This window comes from Babylonia areolata, chromosome 13 (genome assembly GCF_041734735.1).
Source record: "Babylonia areolata isolate BAREFJ2019XMU chromosome 13, ASM4173473v1, whole genome shotgun sequence".
NCBI lineage: Eukaryota > Metazoa > Mollusca > Gastropoda > Neogastropoda > Buccinidae > Babylonia > Babylonia areolata.
In genome coordinates this window covers 9,095,792-9,115,791 of record NC_134888.1, presented here as the reverse complement: position 1 = coordinate 9,115,791, position 20,000 = coordinate 9,095,792, and the positions used below count along the sequence as shown (strand labels likewise).

Below are 20,000 nucleotides of genomic sequence, written 5' to 3'. Positions count from 1 at the left end.
ACCAACCACACTGGCAACGTGACTTCAGAACTAAAAAAACACAAACAGCACTCTGGGTTTCACGCACGCGAACACCTTCCCCTCCACCACCACTCCCCCCCCCCCCCCCCTATCTCCACACCACACGCTAACACTGGCATGTACATGGGGAAAGTGGCAGAGGAGGTGGAAACAAGAAGAAAAAAACAGACACCGGCTCCCCCCCCCCGTTTTTGTCTGCGACAGACTCACAGCGGGTATAATATATATATATAATAGTATACTCTCTCTCTCACACACACCGCTGATCTGTATTACTGTAAATATCTCAGTCACACACACACACACACACGCTGTCAACAAGACAACGTGTCTTTTAAATTCTACAAAATAACTGCCGTTCAAGTCTCCTTCTTTAGACCCAAGGCCACATTATCAACCACCCATTGCCTCTAATAGCTTTTCTTCTTGTTTTTCTTTTTCTTCTTTTTCTTTTTTTAAAAATATTTTTTTTAAAGGGTCTGTGAATGGAGACGCTTTTGACAGACGGGGGAGAGGGTAGGGGGCGAGTGAGGGAGCACAGGATGTGTACATGTCCGGTCTTGTATGTGCGCTCTGTGAGAGAGAGAGACAGAGAGAGAGAGGAAGTGCACTTTACGAAACTTGCAGTATTTGTGTTGTCAGTGAAAAACAGCGGAAACCGGGTTGCGGTATAGAAGAACTAGGGCACTCTTTCTTCAGCCTTCCTCTCTCGGCCACAGCAGTTCAGCACTGCTGTCTTTCTTTCATCAAGTCCATGTCGCACGGCCATGTGCATCGTTTTATCTCGCACTGTCCTTAATTATACCACCCCTTAACCACTCTCTTCCAGTCATGGCTACTCCACGGCATGTGCAGTCTTCACAGGTCTTTTAATGGCTTCAGAAAAAAAAAAGTATATATGTACGGACGAAAACAATTCTTTCTTGCAAGCCCGCGTCATCCTTCTCTCTCTCCTGAACTTTTTTATTTCAATCTTTCTCTTGTTTGTACACGTACCGCCGTTCCTCCTTTTTCCTTTCACACTTGTTGGAGACCCCATCAGGCTTGCGAAAAGCGTACTGCTCAAAGTCGTCACGCTCTGAAGCGGAAAGTTTCTTCTTCGCGTATACTCCAGCACAGTCTTCTCTCTCTCTCCCCCTTTCTCTCTGCCCCCTCCCCCCCCTCTCTCTCTCTCTCTTACGCACACACACACACACACACACACACACACAATCTCCTCTCCAATGTCAATTGCGTCACCAGACAGTCGTTCGATTCTGCCTGTGCCACGTCCTGTTGGTGGGCGGTGGCTCCACATAGGAAGAAGATGGGGGGGAAAAAAGAGAGAAAGAAAAGAAAGGAAGGAGGGAGAGACATAAGAAAGGAGAAAAGAGGGCGTGGGTTCATCAACGCTCAACAACGGATCCAGCATCAATCCAGCTGCAATCTCTGTCAACTGGCTCTATGTCATTCCCGGAGTGGGCTGATGGCTTGCAAGCAGCGTTGCCATGTAGTGGGTGTGTCGGCTGAGAGTGAAATCGAAGGGGAGTGGGCGAGAGAGAGAGAGAGAGATTATATAAATCTCATCATTTAATATGTGATGGTGATACCTACTACACAAACACACACACACACACAAACACACACACATGGTGACTGGGGCATAAGCCACTTATGCTCCATGAAGCACGGACTTTTTTTTTTTTTTAGCAGCCCTTGTCTGTTCATATCAACTCACTCGCTCTTCTCTCTCCCTCTCTTCTGGCGATTGGTTTTCCATTCATTCACAGTTCTGCTGACGTCACTTCCGACTGGCCCAGTTTCCCATACCCCACCCACACCCCTCTCTCTCGCTCCCTCTCTCACTGCATCACACAATCTTATCTGTTGTCATCTTCTCTCTCCCAACCCCTCACACATTTTCACGCACGCACGCACACACACACACACACCTTTCTCACCACCACCCCTCTCCACCCCACCCCTCCTCTCTTTTTGTCCTGGAGTTGATGCCAAGTGCTGGCTCCGAACTCCTCTGTAGTCGGACGGCTGTTTGCTGGTGGCAAACGCTGTCCGTGTTCGATGAGAAAACACGTGGGCTCGTGCACGTAAAAAATAAATCTTCACTGGAAACGCTCTATGGTTACTCAAACCGGAGATTATATATATATATATATATAAACGCCGCTCGTGGAATAAGCACGTCCAATGAAATGTCAAGTTTCTACGTCAGTGTCCTGAGACAAAGGACAACGCATTACCACTGACTAATAATATAACTATAGGACATAGGACAGCATACAATCAGTCACTTGTGTCAATCCAGGGATCTATGCGATGCGACATGGGAGTAAAGAATGATAGGAAAGCCCCCCCCCCTCCCCCTTCCATCCCCCTCCCATTGTGTGTGTGTGCGTGTGTGTGTGTGTGTGTGTGTGTGTGTGTGTGTGTGTGTTCAGACAACCACGTCGTATAGCAGCAGCTTTAACTAAAGCAAGTCACGGTCTTCTGAATCCACATCAACCCAAGCCCGTGGACACCCTAAAGCCAAGCAAAAGCCATGCTGACGAAACCCACTTGACGCCACTCAAAGAACATTCACCGATTCATAAAGACAGACAATGGGGATTTGAATTCATCCAGGGGAAATGGACATCCCCCCAGCTCCTGGTCAAGTTTCACAGTTCAACACACGTTTTGTGGGTGTCAGTTCATCAGTCTCCATGTCTCCCAGCCTGACTGCACTGGGGGAGGGGGAGGGGGAGGGGGAGGGTGGGATGGAGAAATCAGAAGCACGCAATACCAACACAGCATACTTGACATATGACGGAGTTGTTCGACTGTTTCTCCCTTTTGACTAATCTGCTCTTTCCCTGAAGCTTTGTTTTTTTGTTGTTTGTTGTTTGTTTTTTCCTTCCTCAAATTATATAACACATCTGTTTCCTCAAACAACTGTTTATTCAGAACTACTATATTCACACGAACTTAAAATCAACGCTATAAGATTACTACTATTCTTAGCATTTAATCCTTGTTTTGAACTGCTGAAATTCAAACATTTCAACAAGCAATAGACATACATACTAATTCTTGATGACTTCATACCATTCATAATAATGATACAGGGCTCATCTTATAGTCATGGCTGTAAATTCAATTACCACTGTAAAATTACAGCAATGATCAGCAACATTACTTGCATTACTGTCATTACTATTCACTAATATATATATATATATATATATATATATATATATATATATATATACTCAAAACAAAAACCAACAGAAAGACTTGCTGATATCTTTTCAAGTTCCGGGAAAACCTATTTCTAAAAAGAGAGACAGAAGAGGTAACATCTATTCCTTCTCCTGTTCAGTTGTATGTTCTTCATCTTCCAAACTTTACAATACGGCCACCACTTAATTTACTGTTGAGTCTGTCCTGACAGATGTATGCTGAGTATTTTGGCACTTTGATGGCCTACCAAACTATCACATGAATTACTGGATGATTAATAAGCTCATTTGACCTCTGCACATCTGTCCACCTCAGAGAAATTGGGAAAATCTCCAACCTATGCTTTGAGTGCTCATCTATTAAGCAAGTCAAATGTTTCCAAAAAGAGACATTCCCCGTCTCCGTCTTCTATAGTGAATGCAGAATAACATATCAACAAACACATTCAATATGTACAAGCTTTCTTGGTACAGGTAATTATGAAACTGGTCGTTGAGATGATGATGTGGATGAGGAGACATTTCTGTGTTAACTATTATTTTCTTACATCAAAACCAGGAACAACAAATAAAGATACTGACAGTGATACAGGAAATTATGAGGTTTACGAGAAATCCACACTGAGTTTTTACCAGGAAGGGACACGACCTATTCTTTCTCTCACTACCCCCTTCCCTACCACGCTCCTCCCCCCAGACCCTCCACCTCCAGCCCCCCTCTCACTCACTCACACAGGCACAACACTTCCCTGAACATCAAACAGCACGCCATTGGCTGGGTGATACCAGCTTCACATTAGTTTCCCTTTGCCATCTGTGGACAAGAGATCAATCAATACTGCATGATACTACTGATCTCCACACGCTCTGCTCACATCCTTCACTGTATGTTTCTCAACACACATCACAGCCATGCAAACAAAGAACCTCTTATTTTCTCTTCAAAACAATAGTAGCACCAACAGTTCATTGAATTGCTCAGTCAGGTGCCTATCTACCACAGCAAAGTGATGGCAAGTTGATTTTCACATCCTTTTCCTTCAAGCTTTATTTGGACACTTTTACACTATACTGATTACCATTCAGCTAACACAAACTCACACTTCAGAAATTTCCTTGACTGGAAATTGTTCCTAGTTTTTAACCCATACTGAAACAGAGGGAGTTCAGGAAAATCTGTTTTGGAGAAATCCGGATGTAAGACCGGTCACACAGCTGATCGTGTTTACAACACAGCATCTAGCCCCTTTTTCCCAATAATTACAACATAAATTTATCAGCAATAAGTCATTTATTGGAAAATTCCAATACTCCAGTAATTTCCAACATGTGCAAGATCCACAGAGTATGGATATCATCCAAACAGAATATGAGTTTTAAAATTACCAATACTACATCATAACAATGGTGATGAGGACAACAACAACAACAAAGGAAAACAACATAAAAATGAACGAGAAAGAATGCAACAGTGCTTGATGGCAGGTGCTCAAATGTACCTCAAACTATCAAGATTTATTTTATACAAGCATGACATACCAAGCTGAATGTCTGAGTTACTGTGAATGTGTGAATGTATTAATGTGTGTGTGTGTGTGTGTGTGTGAATGTGTGTGTGTGTGTGTGTGTGAATGAATGTGCGTGTGTGTGTGTGTGTGTGTGTGTGTGTGTGTTTGAACATGCTTGCCTGCGTGCATGCATACATCATGCATGTGTGTGCAGGCACATGTGTGCGCGAGTTCCTATGCATTCTAAACTCACCAGCAGTGGGGATGCCAAGAGACGAAAGGTATCCTGACAACAGTGGTCAGGTCTGCTGAAAGGCACATGCATGAAGAAAAACGTGACGCAGCAGCAACCCTCCAACTTGCCCCAAGTCAACGGGTCACAGTCTGAGAGTGGAGACGTGACAACGGATCATCATCAACGTCACAACACTGATGATGACTTACAAAGTCACTCACACATGTATCCCCTTCCAGGCAACAAGCTGAGAAGCTGCCTTCACACCTTCAAGGATTTAGCAACGCATCCAGAGACAAACACACAGTGTTCAAGTCAATGTTCACAGGATCTATCCAAAAATATGTGACCTGATGTTCAGTTGGAAGTCTCCACAACTGATAATTTTTTGAGGCGATGGGAGGCCAAGTGATGATGTGACTGTTGCCTGTAGTGTGAGCTGAAAATGTGTCATATTTCTCAGTGTTTCTTGTAAGTCTTGTAAGCACACATCTTGATTAAATCATTCATACACCACTTAGGAAGTAACTTGCACTGTTCAGTGACCAACAGCAGAAGGCAGACCATTCGTTCCAAATCTATTCAAAATTTCCACTTTTTGTTCTGCCATCCCCCTAAACCTTTCCCAGTTTCTGGAGAAAAAACAACTCGTGTCTGTAAGTCAGCAATTCTTTTGAACTCAAAACTTTATAAACTGTTGTAATTAAGCACACACGGAAGTCTTAACAGTAGTAACTGATTCGTCAGTTTGGAAATCTTGTATGATGCAACGCCTGATATGAGCGAAAGGCATGAGCCACGGGATGACAGCTTGGGAGGGGGGAAAAAAGAAAGAAAGAAAAAGTTCCGCTTCCTGAAGCTGACCTTGTGACCCGAAACAGCACGCCTTCCCTTTTTTCTCTCTCTTCAGCTCTCAGCACCGCCCCCCTCCCCCTTCCCTCACTGCCACCCCCTCCTCCCAGCCTCCCTCCCTCCCTCCCTCACACACAGCAGAAACGGAGGTCAGTGCACTCAATGAACAGTGGACTACTACCAATCTCTCCCACCACCACTGTCGCACCCACACTCCCCTCCCCCTTCCCTCACAGCCACCCCCTCCTCCCAGCCTCCCTCCCTCCCTCCCTCACACACAGCAGAAACGGAGGTCAGTGCACTCAATGAACAGTGGACTACTACCAATCTCTCCCACCGCCACTGTCGCACCCACACTCCCCTCCCCCTTCCCTCACTGCCACCCCCTCCTCCCAGCCTCCCTCCCTCCCTCCCTCACACACAGCAGAAACGGAGGTCAGTGCACTCAATGAACAGTGGACTACTACCAATCTCTCCCACCACCACTGTCGCACCCACACTCCCCTCCCCCTTCCCTCACTGCCACCCCCTCCTCCCAGCCTCCCTCCCTCCCTCCCTCACACACAGCAGAAACGGAGGTCAGTGCACTCAATGAACAGTGGACTACTACCAATCTCTCCCACCACCACTGTCGCACCCACACTCCCCTCCCCCTTCCCTCACTGCCACCCCCTCCTCCCAGCCTCCCTCCCTCCCTCCCTCACACACAGCAGAAACGGAGGTCAGTGCACTCAATGAACAGTGGACTACTACCAATCTCTCCCACCACCACTGTCGCACCCACACTCCCCTCCCCCTTCCCTCACAGCCACCCCCTCCTCCCAGCCTCCCTCCCTCCCTCCCTCACACACAGCAGAAACGGAGGTCAGTGCACTCAATGAACAGTGGACTACTACCAATCTCTCCCACCACCACTGTCGCACCCACACTCCCCTCCCCCTTCCCTCACTGCCACCCCCTCCTCCCAGCCTCCCTCCCTCCCTCCCTCACACACAGCAGAAACGGAGGTCAGTGCACTCAATGAACAGTGGACTACTACCAATCTCTCCCACCGCCACTGTCGCACCCACACTCCCCTCCCCCTTCCCTCACAGCCACCCCCTCCTCCCAGCCTCCCTCCCTCCCTCCCTCACACACAGCAGAAACGGAGGTCAGTGCACTCAATGAACAGTGGACTACTACCAATCTCTCCCACCACCACTGTCGCACCCACACTCCCCTCCCCCTTCCCTCACAGCCACCCCCTCCTCCCAGCCTCCCTCCCTCCCTCCCTCACACACAGCAGAAACGGAGGTCAGTGCACTCAATGAACAGTGGACTACTACCAATCTCTCCCACCACCACTGTCGCACCCACACTCCCCTCCCCCTTCCCTCACTGCCACCCCCTCCTCCCAGCCTCCCTCCCTCCCTCCCTCACACACAGCAGAAACGGAGGTCAGTGCACTCAATGAACAGTGGACTACTACCAATCTCTCCCACCACCACTGTCGCACCCACACTCCCCTCCCCCTTCCCTCACAGCCACCCCCTCCTCCCAGCCTCCCTCCCTCCCTCCCTCACACACAGCAGAAACGGAGGTCAGTGCACTCAATGAACAGTGGACTACTACCAATCTCTCCCACCACCACTGTCGCACCCACACTCCCCTCCCCCTTCCCTCACAGCCACCCCCTCCTCCCAGCCTCCCTCCCTCCCTCCCTCACACACAGCAGAAACGGAGGTCAGTGCACTCAATGAACAGTGGACTACTACCAATCTCTCCCACCACCACTGTCGCACCCACACTCCCCTCCCCCTTCCCTCACTGCCACCCCCTCCTCCCAGCCTCCCTCCCTCCCTCCCTCACACACAGCAGAAACGGAGGTCAGTGCACTCAATGAACAGTGGACTACTACCAATCTCTCCCACCACCACTGTCGCACCCACACTCCCCTCCCCCTTCCCTCACTGCCACCCCCTCCTCCCAGCCTCCCTCCCTCCCTCCCTCACACACAGCAGAAACGGAGGTCAGTGCACTCAATGAACAGTGGACTACTACCAATCTCTCCCACCACCACTGTCGCACCCTCACTCCCCTCCCCCTTCCCTCACTGCCACCCCCTCCTCCCAGCCTCCCTCCCTCCCTCCCTCACACACAGCAGAAACGGAGGTCAGTGCACTCAATGAACAGTGGACTACTACCAATCTCTCCCACCACCACTGTCGCACCCACACTCCCCTCCCCCTTCGCCAACGGATCCTGTTGTCTGTATTCCTGCTCACCTTTCGCCAACAAGGGAAAAATATTTGTTTAAAAAAAAACAAAACAAAACAACAACACACTTTCCCTTCGGAACTAGGTCACACACACACACACACTCACACTGCCCCAACGTAAGAATCGAGGTCAAGCCAGACTGACGACGACACAAGAGGGCGCCTCCATAGCGCACGTGCGAAATACGAACGAGAAACGCGACTTTCACGTGCACGCACACACCCGCAGTCGGACGAAAGAGGTTGGCTGCCGCACGCGCCTACGTTCATGTCCGTCGTCACCACAACCACCACCAACACCGACTGAAGAACAACCCGTTGGAGGCATGTCTTCACCCATCCCCGACAAGTCTGGGATTTCCTCCCGAGGCCAGCAGAGCGGAGTGAGGACCACAGCTCGCCATCAGCGGCAGCCAGCAGCCACCAGCATCACCGTTCTCCTCCACACACACCGGTCCGCTCCCTCCTTGTCATCGTCGTTGTCGTCATTCCTACGTGCTTCCCCCCCATGCAGGCCTCAATAAACGTGCCTGCATGACACACACCACACCCCACTCCTTCCCTCCCTTCACAACCTGTGCCGTGTATTGTCAATGTGTGTGTGAGGGGAGCGGGGGGTCTATTCTCTTCAAATCCACAACAACCCCCTCAACCCACCGGCTTCAATCCCTCCACTATTCCCCATGCAAACCAACGACCTTCTACCTCCTTCCTGCCCCCCACCCCCCGTGCCCCCACCCCTCACACACACACACACACAGGTCCTTGGCCCCTCCCCCTCTCTCTCTCTCTCCACGCTGCACAAAGCTTTACCGACCCCAGCCAGTTCAGTGGCTGAGCCCATCGCTTGAATTTTGTGCTCTCTCTCTCTCTCTCTCTCTGCACGGGACATTGATTGGTCTCGCCTGCTCTGTGGGTCTTTCCGAAAAACTGTTCGGAGGGAATAAAACCCTTTTATCGTCTCATTAGACTAGCTGCATTCCATTTAAAACAGCTTTCATGGTTTGTGTGTATGTGTGTGTGTGCGTTGTTTGTGCGCGCGCATGCGTGCGTGCATGTTTCTTGTTTGCTTGTATGTTTGTTTTTTGTTTGTTTTTGTGGGGTTTTTTTTTCGTGACCTAGTTCAGAGTTGACATATCTTCAGAATGAAGACATCCACGTCATATAATAGTAGCTTTAAGTACAGCAAGTCATGTTTTTTGTTGTTGTTTTTTGTTTTTTTAATCCACACAATTTTTAAGCACGCACACACACCAGTCTTGTACTTCTAATCTGGAAGACAATATACACATTTGCACACACACAGAGATGCACAGAAGAACACACATATGCATGTACAAGAACTCACCTTGCACACACACTCACACATGCATACACTTCCTCACCACACACACACACACACACAACAACAACACACATATGCATACACTTCCTCACCATGCACACACATACACTCACACACGCAAAAAAAAACAAAACACACTTGCACACAAAACACACACATACACTCACACATACGCAACCGCGCCCCCCCCCCCCCCCCCCCCCCCCCCCCCCCCCCCCCTCCCACACACACACTTGCACAAAAAAAACACATATATGCAGACACGCACTTGTTAACCATGCACACACACTCACACAGGCACACGCAAACAATCATCCATGAACATGTCACAGACCAAACACGCTGACTAGAACACCACCCTGAGAGACAGTGAGAGAGAGAGCGAGAGAGAGAGAGACAGACAGACAGACAGACAGAGACAGACAGACAGACAGAGACTGAGACAGACAGGCAGAGAGGGTATTAAGAGAGAGGGCCTATGTATAGTGCACCAGAACCATCCCCCCCCCTCCACGCCCCTCCCCCTCCCCCAGCTCTGAGACCTCCCTACACCAGAAGAGAACAGAAGGCAGACAGACAGACAGACAGACAGGCAGGCAGGAAGGCAAGCAGGCCGGCCCAGCAGCTGTGTGATGAAACGTGAAGCAGGCAGGGAAGGCCCCATACCAAGCAAGCGAAGCAGCAGCAGCAGCAGCAGCAGCTTCATGTAATGCCTGCCTGCCTGCCACTATCACTGCCACTCACTGAACCCACCAACCCAGCCCAGGCTGGAGGAGCAGATCAATAGGTACCCACCACCCACCACGTGCCAGGCCTCTCTCTCTCACACACACACACACACACAGAGCACCTGCAGTAAGCTACTACCATTGACAGTAGTACATGCTGAGGTCATAATAATCCCGTCCGTCCTTTTCCCTTCTCTTCCCCAACACTGTTAGTCTCCCTGCCCTCTTGTCTTTCAATTTTTTTTTTTTTTTCTTTTTTTTTATACTGCTCGTGCTGCGACACAGTCAGCCGCCCATAATGAACACACCTTACAATTCAGAACTTCCCACCCGCCACGCCATGCACCCCCACGCCACGTGTACCGTACCGTATGTACGCACGTGCGAGTGCTTGTGTACTTGCAGTATGTGTGTCCACGACTCCGGTCGGTGCATGAGCACGGGCTGCATGTTCATGATACAAATCATACAAATTAAAAATAAAATCATATTTAAATACACACATAATTGTATCGGTAAGGCCAGCCACTGACTGCACCAACCACGCTTATCAGCTTTTACTACGGTTTCCATCTCCTCTCGTTGGCCACAGGAACACCCTCTGCAGCCAAGAGCTGGAAGGCATGACGACCTCCCCCCCCACCCCCAACCACCACCACCCCCGTATCCCCCCCCCCTACCCCCCCCCCCGCCACTTCCCCCCGCCTGGTTCATCACTGAACAATGAAAACACACTTGACACCCCCCACCCCCACCCCTCCAAGACAAAGCCTTTGTGTCCCGCACTGAACATCTGCTATGCCAGTCTGGTGCGCCTAGGGGTGGGAGAATAAATCATCGACATAAAAATATTATTTAAAAAAATGTCTGCTCATGTCTGAGACAAAGGATATATATATATATATATATATATATATATATAGAGAGAGAGAGAGAGAGAGAGAGACAGACAGACAAACACACACGCATAAAAATATCTAACAAAGGGTATGCACATAAATATCTAACAAAGGCTATAATTAAACATTCAAATTTGCAAAATGGTGTTGGATATCTCCTTATTCACTTCTTTTTTTTTTGTATTAAAAAAACCCTTCAAAGGGGAGAGCAGGAAGGGTGCAGAAAGGGATGGGTGTGGGGGGGTCAGGTGGTTCAAATCGCCCCCCCCCCCCCTCTTCCCCCCAACCCCAACAGCTGCAGTCTGGGCTTTTTCCATGCGCAGTATTTCAACACACACACACACACACACACACACAAATTCAAAACAGAACGATCTCCTCCCCCACTCTCCCTCTCCCTCCTGCCCGTCCTCTTCTCTCTCCCTTCTTCCCTAATCCCACCGCTACCTGGTCCATCTCCACACACACACACACACTAAACACATACACACACACGCGCACACACACCTGCACCACAATGGGCCTCTGGCTAAAGGATAGCAGGTACTGGGTTGGTGGCTACAACAATTTTTTTCTCTCCCCCTCCCCCCTCCCTTCCCCTGACAAGCATCAGCGTCTATCTGTAGGGCTATTTGATAACCATATCAAGAGATCAAACCAACATCTATCTCTTATACAATTATTATATATTTAAAAGATCAATCCATCACTAATGTTTTGCAAGAAACAAAAATAAAAATGCTAGCATTCCTTCTAATTCTAGTATTCCTTCAATTAAAAACAGATTACATGCAACACTTTCTTAGTTCTTCTCTACTACTTTTCAGAGAGATGGAGGGAAGGAGAGAGAGACAGAGACAGAGAGAGAGAGAGTGTGTGTGTATGTGCACATTCATGTGCACTGAGAGAGGGAGGTAGAGAGAGAGGGGGGGGGAGGGAGGGAAGGACAGAGACAGAGAGTGAGAGAACTAGTACAACTGTGTGTGTGCGCACCACACAAATAAAACAAACATCAGATGTAAACCCCGCCATCACGCTGAATACAACTGTGGAGATGACTATCCCTTGTCTGGAATCCACCCACTATTTCAAGAACCACAATTCCATAATTACTTCACTGGCCACAAACCGTGATCTAAACCAAGTACTTTGTGACGACAGAGAGTGTCACATCATCAACCACCCTGCAGAAGGCAACAGGTGGGGCAACGGAAACAGCATGCATCTAACAGTGGAATCAGGCTGACGACAAGCATATTATTGATCAACAGCCAGCAACAGGATCTTCTGCACTATTTACGGCAACAGCTACTGATGGTTGTCAAACCTGATAGAGTGTAACAATGGCCTAAGTTATATATAACTGACTCTTCTCGAATTATCCCAATCATTCATAATACAAGTTGAGAAAGTCTCAGAATCAGAACGAATGTCCCAAAGTTATATATACATTCACTAGCGGTCAGTAAACTTGGGACACCCTACTGTTTCTTAAAGTTTTACACTCTCACAGCATGTTGACACAAGTCAGTGTCCTGACTGTTCACCTCTAGATACTACACACTCTACACACTCACTGCATGTTGACACAAGTCAGTGTGACTGTTCACCTCTAGATACTACACACCCTACACACTCACTGCATGTTGACACAAGTCAGTGTGACTGTTCACCTATAGATACTACACACCCTACACACTCACTGCATGTTGACACAAGTCAGTGTGACTGTTCACCTCTAGATACTACATATCCTACACACTCACAGCATGTTGACACAAGTCAGTGTGACTGTTCACCTCTAGATACTACATATCCTACACACTCACAGCATGTTGACACAAGTCAGTGTGACTGTTCACCTATAGATACTACACACCCTACACACTCACAGCATGTTGACACAAGTCAGTGTGACTGTTCACCTCTAGATACTACATATCCTACACACTCACAGCATGTTGACACAAGTCAGTGTGACTGTTCACCTATAGATACTACACACCCTACACACTCACTGCATGTTGACACAAGTCAGTGTGACTGTTCACCTCTAGATACTACACACCCTACACACTCACAGCATGTTGACACAAGTCAGTGTGACTGTTCACCTCTAGATACTACATATCCTACACACTCACAGCATGTTGACACAAGTCAGTGTGACTGTTCACCTATAGATACTACATATCCTACACACTCACAAGCATGTTGTACACAAGTCAGTGTGACTGTTCACGCTATAGATTACTACATATCCGTACACACTCACAGCATGTGGACATACAAGCAGTGGTGACTGTTCACTCTATAGATACGACACACCCTACACACTCACAGCATTGTTGACACAAGTCAGTAGGACTGTTCACCTCTAGATACTACATATCCGACACCACTCACTGCATGTTGACACAAGTCAGTGTGACTGTTCACGCTCTAGATACTACACTACCCTACACACTCACTGCATGTTGACGTCTAGTCTGTGTGACTGTTCACCTCTAGATACTACACACCCTACACTCTCCCCACTGCATGTTGACACAAGTCATGTGACTGTTCACGCTCTAGATACTACTACACACTCTACAAACACTCACTGGCATGTTGATCAGAATGGTGGGGGGGGGGGGGGGGGGGGACAAGTCAGTGTGACTGGTTCACCTCTAGATACTACGACACTCTACACAATCACTGCATGTTGACACAAGTCAGTGTGACTGTTCACCTTCTAGATACTCACACCCTACACACTCACTGCATGTTGACCGACAAGTCAGTGTGACTGTTCACCTATAGAGACTACACCACCCCTACACACTCACTGCATGTTGACACAAGTCAGTGTGACTGTTCACCTATAGATATACTACACACCCTACACACTCACTGCATGTTGACACAAGTCTGTGTGGACTGTTCACCTATTGAGTACTACACACTCTACACACTCACTGCATGTTGACACAAGTCAGTGTGACTGTTCACCTATAGATACTACACACCCTACACACTCACTGCATGTTGACACAAGTCAGTGTGACTGTTCACCTATAGATACTACATATCCTACACTCTCACATAGTCACAGCATGTTGACACAAGTCAGTGTGACTGTTCACCTATAGATACTACACACCCTACACACTCACTGCATGTTGACACAAGTCAGTGTGACTGTTCACCTATAGATACTACATATCCTACACTCTCACATAGTCACAGCATGTTGACACAAGTCAGTGTGACTGTTCACCTATAGATACTACATATCCTACACTCTCACATAGTCACAGCATGTTGACACAAGTCAGTGTCCTGACTGTTGACCTATACTACAGCCCCTTGCCAACTTCTATTTCACATCAATACAGACAGTGTGTTTGCTGCAATAATGAAAGCACCATGACCATGTGTGTAAGTGTGTGCACACTCAAACTCTTGTAAATATGTGTACTCACGTTCATTATGGACAAATTTTAGAAAAAAAAATGTGTGTGCATACATGCATATTTCTGATGAAAACAAAACTCTATTAAGCTGTAATGCATACATGTCTTACATGCACAGATACTATTGATCACCATACACTCACAATGTGTGTGTGTGTGTGTGCGTGTGTGTGTGTGTGTGTGTGTGTGTGTGTGGAGAGAGAGAGGAGGGAGAGAGAGCCTGCAAACAAAGAAAGATACAGCAACAACATCATTTTTGAGAGAGAGGAATTCTTCCAGTGTTTAAGCATCACCATGAAAACAAGCCTGCGGACTGTGATCAACTTCCTTGCAGACTGCTGTGCTAGGATTCACAGCTCAGAGACAAAGACCATAAACAGTTCCCACCCAATCTGTGTATCCGTAACAAGAATAAACCTGCTCATTATACAAACTAAATTAACACACCTGTAAAGGAACTCTCTATAAAAGATAACCCTTATTTTTAAATCACCACTGTGAAACAACTAAAACCTGAATGAAAACCCTTATTTTTAAATCACCTCAGTGAAACAACTGAATTAGAAACGGGTAGTAGCACCAGGTACACGTATTGATGTCAGCCAGTCCCAGACTTTTCAATCAACATTTTTAGCTGCACCCAACCTCTCTTTATTCATTCCTGTCCGCCGTCTGCCTCACAAACCCATTTCTGGCACCAAGAATGAGATTTAAAAAAAAGAAAAAGAAAAAGAAAAGAAAAGAAAAGCTCTTTTACAGCTCTACATTTATTTCTGTCACTGATCGATCATCCCATCAAACTACTATCTGCCAGGAATGCCACAACCCACTCCCACATCACAAGCAGGAAGCAGTGCTGATAGACAGATCTATAACAATACACTGACCTCTTTCTGGATGGATCCTAACATGAACAGGATATTTATATGTGTGTGTGTGTGTGTGTGTGTGTGTGTGCGCGCGCACGGCACCAGACAGGCAAAGCTGGGAGGACCAAAGAGCATGAACTTCATGAGAAAGGTGAACTAAAGGACACACTACAGTCCAACACGGAACAGAATGCAATTCTTAACATCAAAACACATAAATAAATAACCAATTAAAGCATTCTATAATTTTCTGTTACGAGCATGGAAGAAACGCGTGTGTGTGTGTGTGTGTGCATGCGGAGGATGACGTGGGTGAAGTGTGTGTATTGTTGGTTTCCAATTTCCAGACAGGATGTATCTTTGATTTCGTTTCATACAGCTGTATCTTAATTCTTATCAATGCAACATGTACTGTCAAATATGCTCCCAGTCATAACGTGGGGCCTATATTTATAAATGGAACAGAAAAAGGTAACACTGGGGGCCACAGAAGAGAGAGAGTGGAACAGCGGAGAACACATAAAAAGAGAGTGAGTGAGAGAGAGCAAGAGAGGGTGGGTGGGTGGGAGGAGCGGAGCAGAAGAAACCATGAAGACTGACAGAATCATATGGAAGGAGAGTAAGAAAGAAGCAGAGAGAGACCACAGCACAGGCAGCTTGGACAAAAGAAAGGTACCCTACAGCACACACACACACACAGACAGACAGGTATATTTGTATTTGTCTAAATTTGTATGTATGTATATCTATATATATATATTTTTTTTTGTCCAACAGATTTCTCTGTGTGAAATTCGGGCTGCTCTCCCCAGGGAGAGCACATCACTACACTGAGAGCGCCACCCTATTTTTTTTTTTTTTTTTTTTTTTTTTTACTTTTTCCTGTGCGCAGTTTTATTAGTTTTTCCTATCAGAGTGGATTTTTCTACAGAATTTTACCTGGGACAACCCTTTTGTTGCCGAGGGTTCTTTTATACGCGCTAAGCGCATGCTGCACATGGAACCTCTGTTTATCGTCTCATCTGAATGACTCGCGTCCCGACCACCACTCAAGGTCTAGTGGAGAGGGAGAAAATACTGGCGACTGTACCATACCTCGAACCAGTGCGCTCAGATTCTCTGGCTTCCTACGTGAACGCGTTACCTCTAGGCCATCACTCCATAAACTGATACAGACAGAGAAAGGAAGGAGAGACAGAGACACAAAGAGAAAAACCAGTTTCAGTTTCTCAAACAGGTGTCACTCCATTCTGATAAATCCATATAAGCTACACCACATCTGCTAGGCAGATGCCTGACAGCAGCATAACCCGAGCCTTCAGTGCATGCTTATATATATACACATTTATCTTTGTGTACTTATCAGAGTGGAACTTTTGCCATAATTTTGCCAGAGGACAACACTCTCATTAACATGGGTTCTTTATCAGTGCACCAAGTGCATGCTGCACACAGGATCTTGGTTTATCTTCTCATCCAAAAGACAAGACACTCAGTTTGATTGTCCAGTCAAACTTGGGAGAAAGGGCGAGAGCGGGATTACCCTCAAGGACTCTTCGTGTTGGCAGCTGAGCGTCTTAACCATTCTACCACCTTCCTAAAACAACAACAACAACAAAAAATCAGTGACTGAAAACATCTCCATCTCACCATGCCCTGGGCCCCTCCACACCCCTCCTCACTCTGCCTCTCAGTCCCACCACCATTTTCACTCTTCCCCCTCCCCCTCCCTCACTTTCTTTCTCCTCTCCACCACACCTCTCCTCCTGACAACTCTTTATTCGTGTCACCACTGCACTGTACATAAATACTTGTATTTATGGTTTGTGCCTGCCCATGTCATTTCCGTAACGATGTGAATTTTTTTGGCTTTCATTTTGTTTCTGTTCTGGAATGGCTAGATGTAAACAAGCACATTGTGGTTATTCCTTCACCCTCTTAACGTAGACAATAACTTTGTTCGTTTGTTTGCTCCTCTACCTGCTTGCTGGCAAATCTGCATGCAGACTAGACAGCAGCAGACGGATGGAGCCTGCATCAATGCCGCTATACATTACAGGGCTATCACTGTCAGTCATCAATCAGGCTTTTCCATCTGTCCCTCATGTGTGTGTGTGTGTGTGTGTGTGTGAGTGTGTGCATATTTGTGCACATTATGCAGATCATGCAAAGTGAGGGTGAGGTCGGGGTATGATGAATAGCAGGCAGTTATGCATAATGCATGTATGTTCCATTTCAAGGGTCTGTTTACATGTACAGAGCCAGGCTCACATGCATGACTACAGACATGTGTACACACACACTCATATGCAGAGGCGTGACTTTAAACAACCCGACAGCAGTCCGTGCTGTGCTGCCAGCACTAAACAACAACAATAACAACACAGTCGTCATAACACAGGTGGTGGGGAAAAGAGCCCATGCAAGATATCCTTTTCTTTTTCTTTCTTCTTTCACTCCAAATAACCCCAACTGTTCCAATCTCCTCCAAATATCTACTGGTGCGTCAAACAGCCTTTACAACACACACACACACACACACACACATACACACGAGTTGTACACTCTTGACTCTATTTCAGGCGCCGCCGAAGGGAAACCTCTCGCCAGTAAGAATAGATCTAAGCAGACAGGCGCCCCATTTAGCTTGCTTGCGTAAAGCTGCGTGCAGCACTGGCTGCTGCCTTGTCCGTGTCGTCACAGTCGAGTCGAACGAACTGCCTCTTACGTACGACGGAAAGCCAAAATGGCGACAATTAATGACAGCGCACCAGCGACTCTTTTGTGAGCAGAACATGACGCGACCGATGACGTAAACAATTAGACATTATGAGGGTGTGTGTGTGGGGGGGGGGGGGGGGGGGGGGGGGGGGGGGGGGGAGGGGGGAAGGGAGGATCGGCGGGGAGGAAGGGGGTAAGTGTGAGGAACAGAGAGACAGAGATACGATCAGACTTTGAAGGGAGCTGGAGAAAGTGGGTGGCTGCGAAACTGGTTCTGTCAATGGAAACGTTTCATGAAGTTGCGAAGGAAGCGTGGTTTTTTTGCTCAACAAAATTATGCTAGTTTTATTTTCTTAAATATGTGCGTATGCGTGCGTGCGCGTGTGTGTGCGTATTTGTTATACACACAAAAGTGCAAGTGCCTTTGAGACATCGATCCATCTTCAACACTTCTGGGTCACAGACACCATGGGGATGAGGATGGCTTTTCAGACGACAGACAGCAAGCGTGAGAGGATGGAGGGGGGTCTGGAGGGGGGGGGGGAGAAGGAGGGAGAGAGAGGACACACACACACACACTCACACAGCAATAGATAACGCACGTGGAAGACAAGACGTTTACACAAAAGTTGTCTGGCGCGCGCGCGCACGCACACACACACACACTCACACAAGGGACACACGCTCGCGCGTGTATGTGTGTGTGTGTGCGTGTCTGTGTGTGACACCTGGGAGACAACAAAAGCAGTAGCACGGCAACGCTTATGCCACAGACACAGGGAGGGGGTAGAGAGAGAGGGAGGAGAGTTGGGAGAGAAAGAACTAGGGTGAGAGAGAGGGGACGGAGGGGCGGGGGCGGAGGAGGAAGGGGGTGGAGGGGTGACTGAGGTTTAGACACACAACCCCCTTTCAACCCCCTCAAGACTAATCAATCTGAGCACCACCATGCATTTCAATAGCCCAGCAGCCACCCCTCTCTCGTCCCATCCGCGCGCGCGCGCTCACACACACATCTACTCTCCACACACACCCCTCCCCCATACACACCCTCACATCACACAGACACACACACACAAAGAGAGAGAGAGAGAGAGAGAGAGAGAGAGCACCACACGCTGTGCAGAGCAATCATCAGACATCAAGATGACACTCACTCACGTTGTGCTGGGGGAGTGGGGAGTACCGTGTGTGCTTTCTTGCCGAGACACCACACAAAACGCCACCCCCCTCCGCCCCACCTCCAAACCATACCCCCTCCCCCTACACCCACCACCCCTCCGCTCCCCAACCCCCCCACCTCACTCCAGCCAGTCATCGCCAGTCCTTTCCACATCAATGTCATTATGCAACCCAATTCCTCACTCCCTCTCCCCCCCCCCCCCCACCCTCTTCCCCCTTGCTCGCCAAACCTTTGTGAGATTAAAACTCTTCTCTCTTTCTCTCTGGAAACCAGGAAAACAAGCAGCAGAGATGGGCGCCCTCAGGGATTGAAGGCAGCGAAGAAAGGACAGAGCTGGGGGGAAAGAAAAAAGAAAGGAAAAAAAAAAAGACACACAAGAGATATGGGGAAGAAACGAAGGGATGGGGAGGGGGGTGGGGGGGCGGGGGCTCGGAGAGACGAAGACCATTTCCCATCATCTCACTCCCCCCTCATCTCCCCCACCCCCACCCTATCCTCAGAAGAAGTCCAAAGAATGTCTTGAAGTCTGGTGTCTGTTCAGGTTTCCCCGTATTGATTCCCTCCCCCTTTTGTCCTTTCTGGCTGGATAACAATGTTAGCTTTTTACTTTCAAAATTAACATCCTTCATTCACTCATTCAGTCCTGTTCACCTCCAAAGAACACACAGACTGATGGAGCAGTCATGCACTTTCCACTTGGTCTTACCT

At 47.8% G+C, this 20,000-nt stretch overlaps 1 protein-coding gene across 4 annotated transcripts in view; it reads right to left on the bottom strand.

Moving 5' to 3' along the window:
* The window catches only part of LOC143289042 (lysine-specific demethylase 6A-like), a 176,109-nt gene that overhangs the window by 81,553 nt on the left and 74,556 nt on the right, over nucleotides 1-20,000 (bottom strand). The window contains exon 1 of one of the 4 annotated variants that reach the window (XM_076597833.1): nucleotides 5,001-5,273. The exons of the other annotated variants lie outside the window; for them this stretch is intronic. Coding sequence (XP_076453948.1) covers nucleotides 5,001-5,068 — 68 coding nt within the window. The 5' untranslated portion in view covers nucleotides 5,069-5,273. Of the gene's footprint in view, nucleotides 1-5,000; nucleotides 5,274-20,000 lie in introns of those variants that run through there. 4 annotated transcript variants of the gene reach the window in all.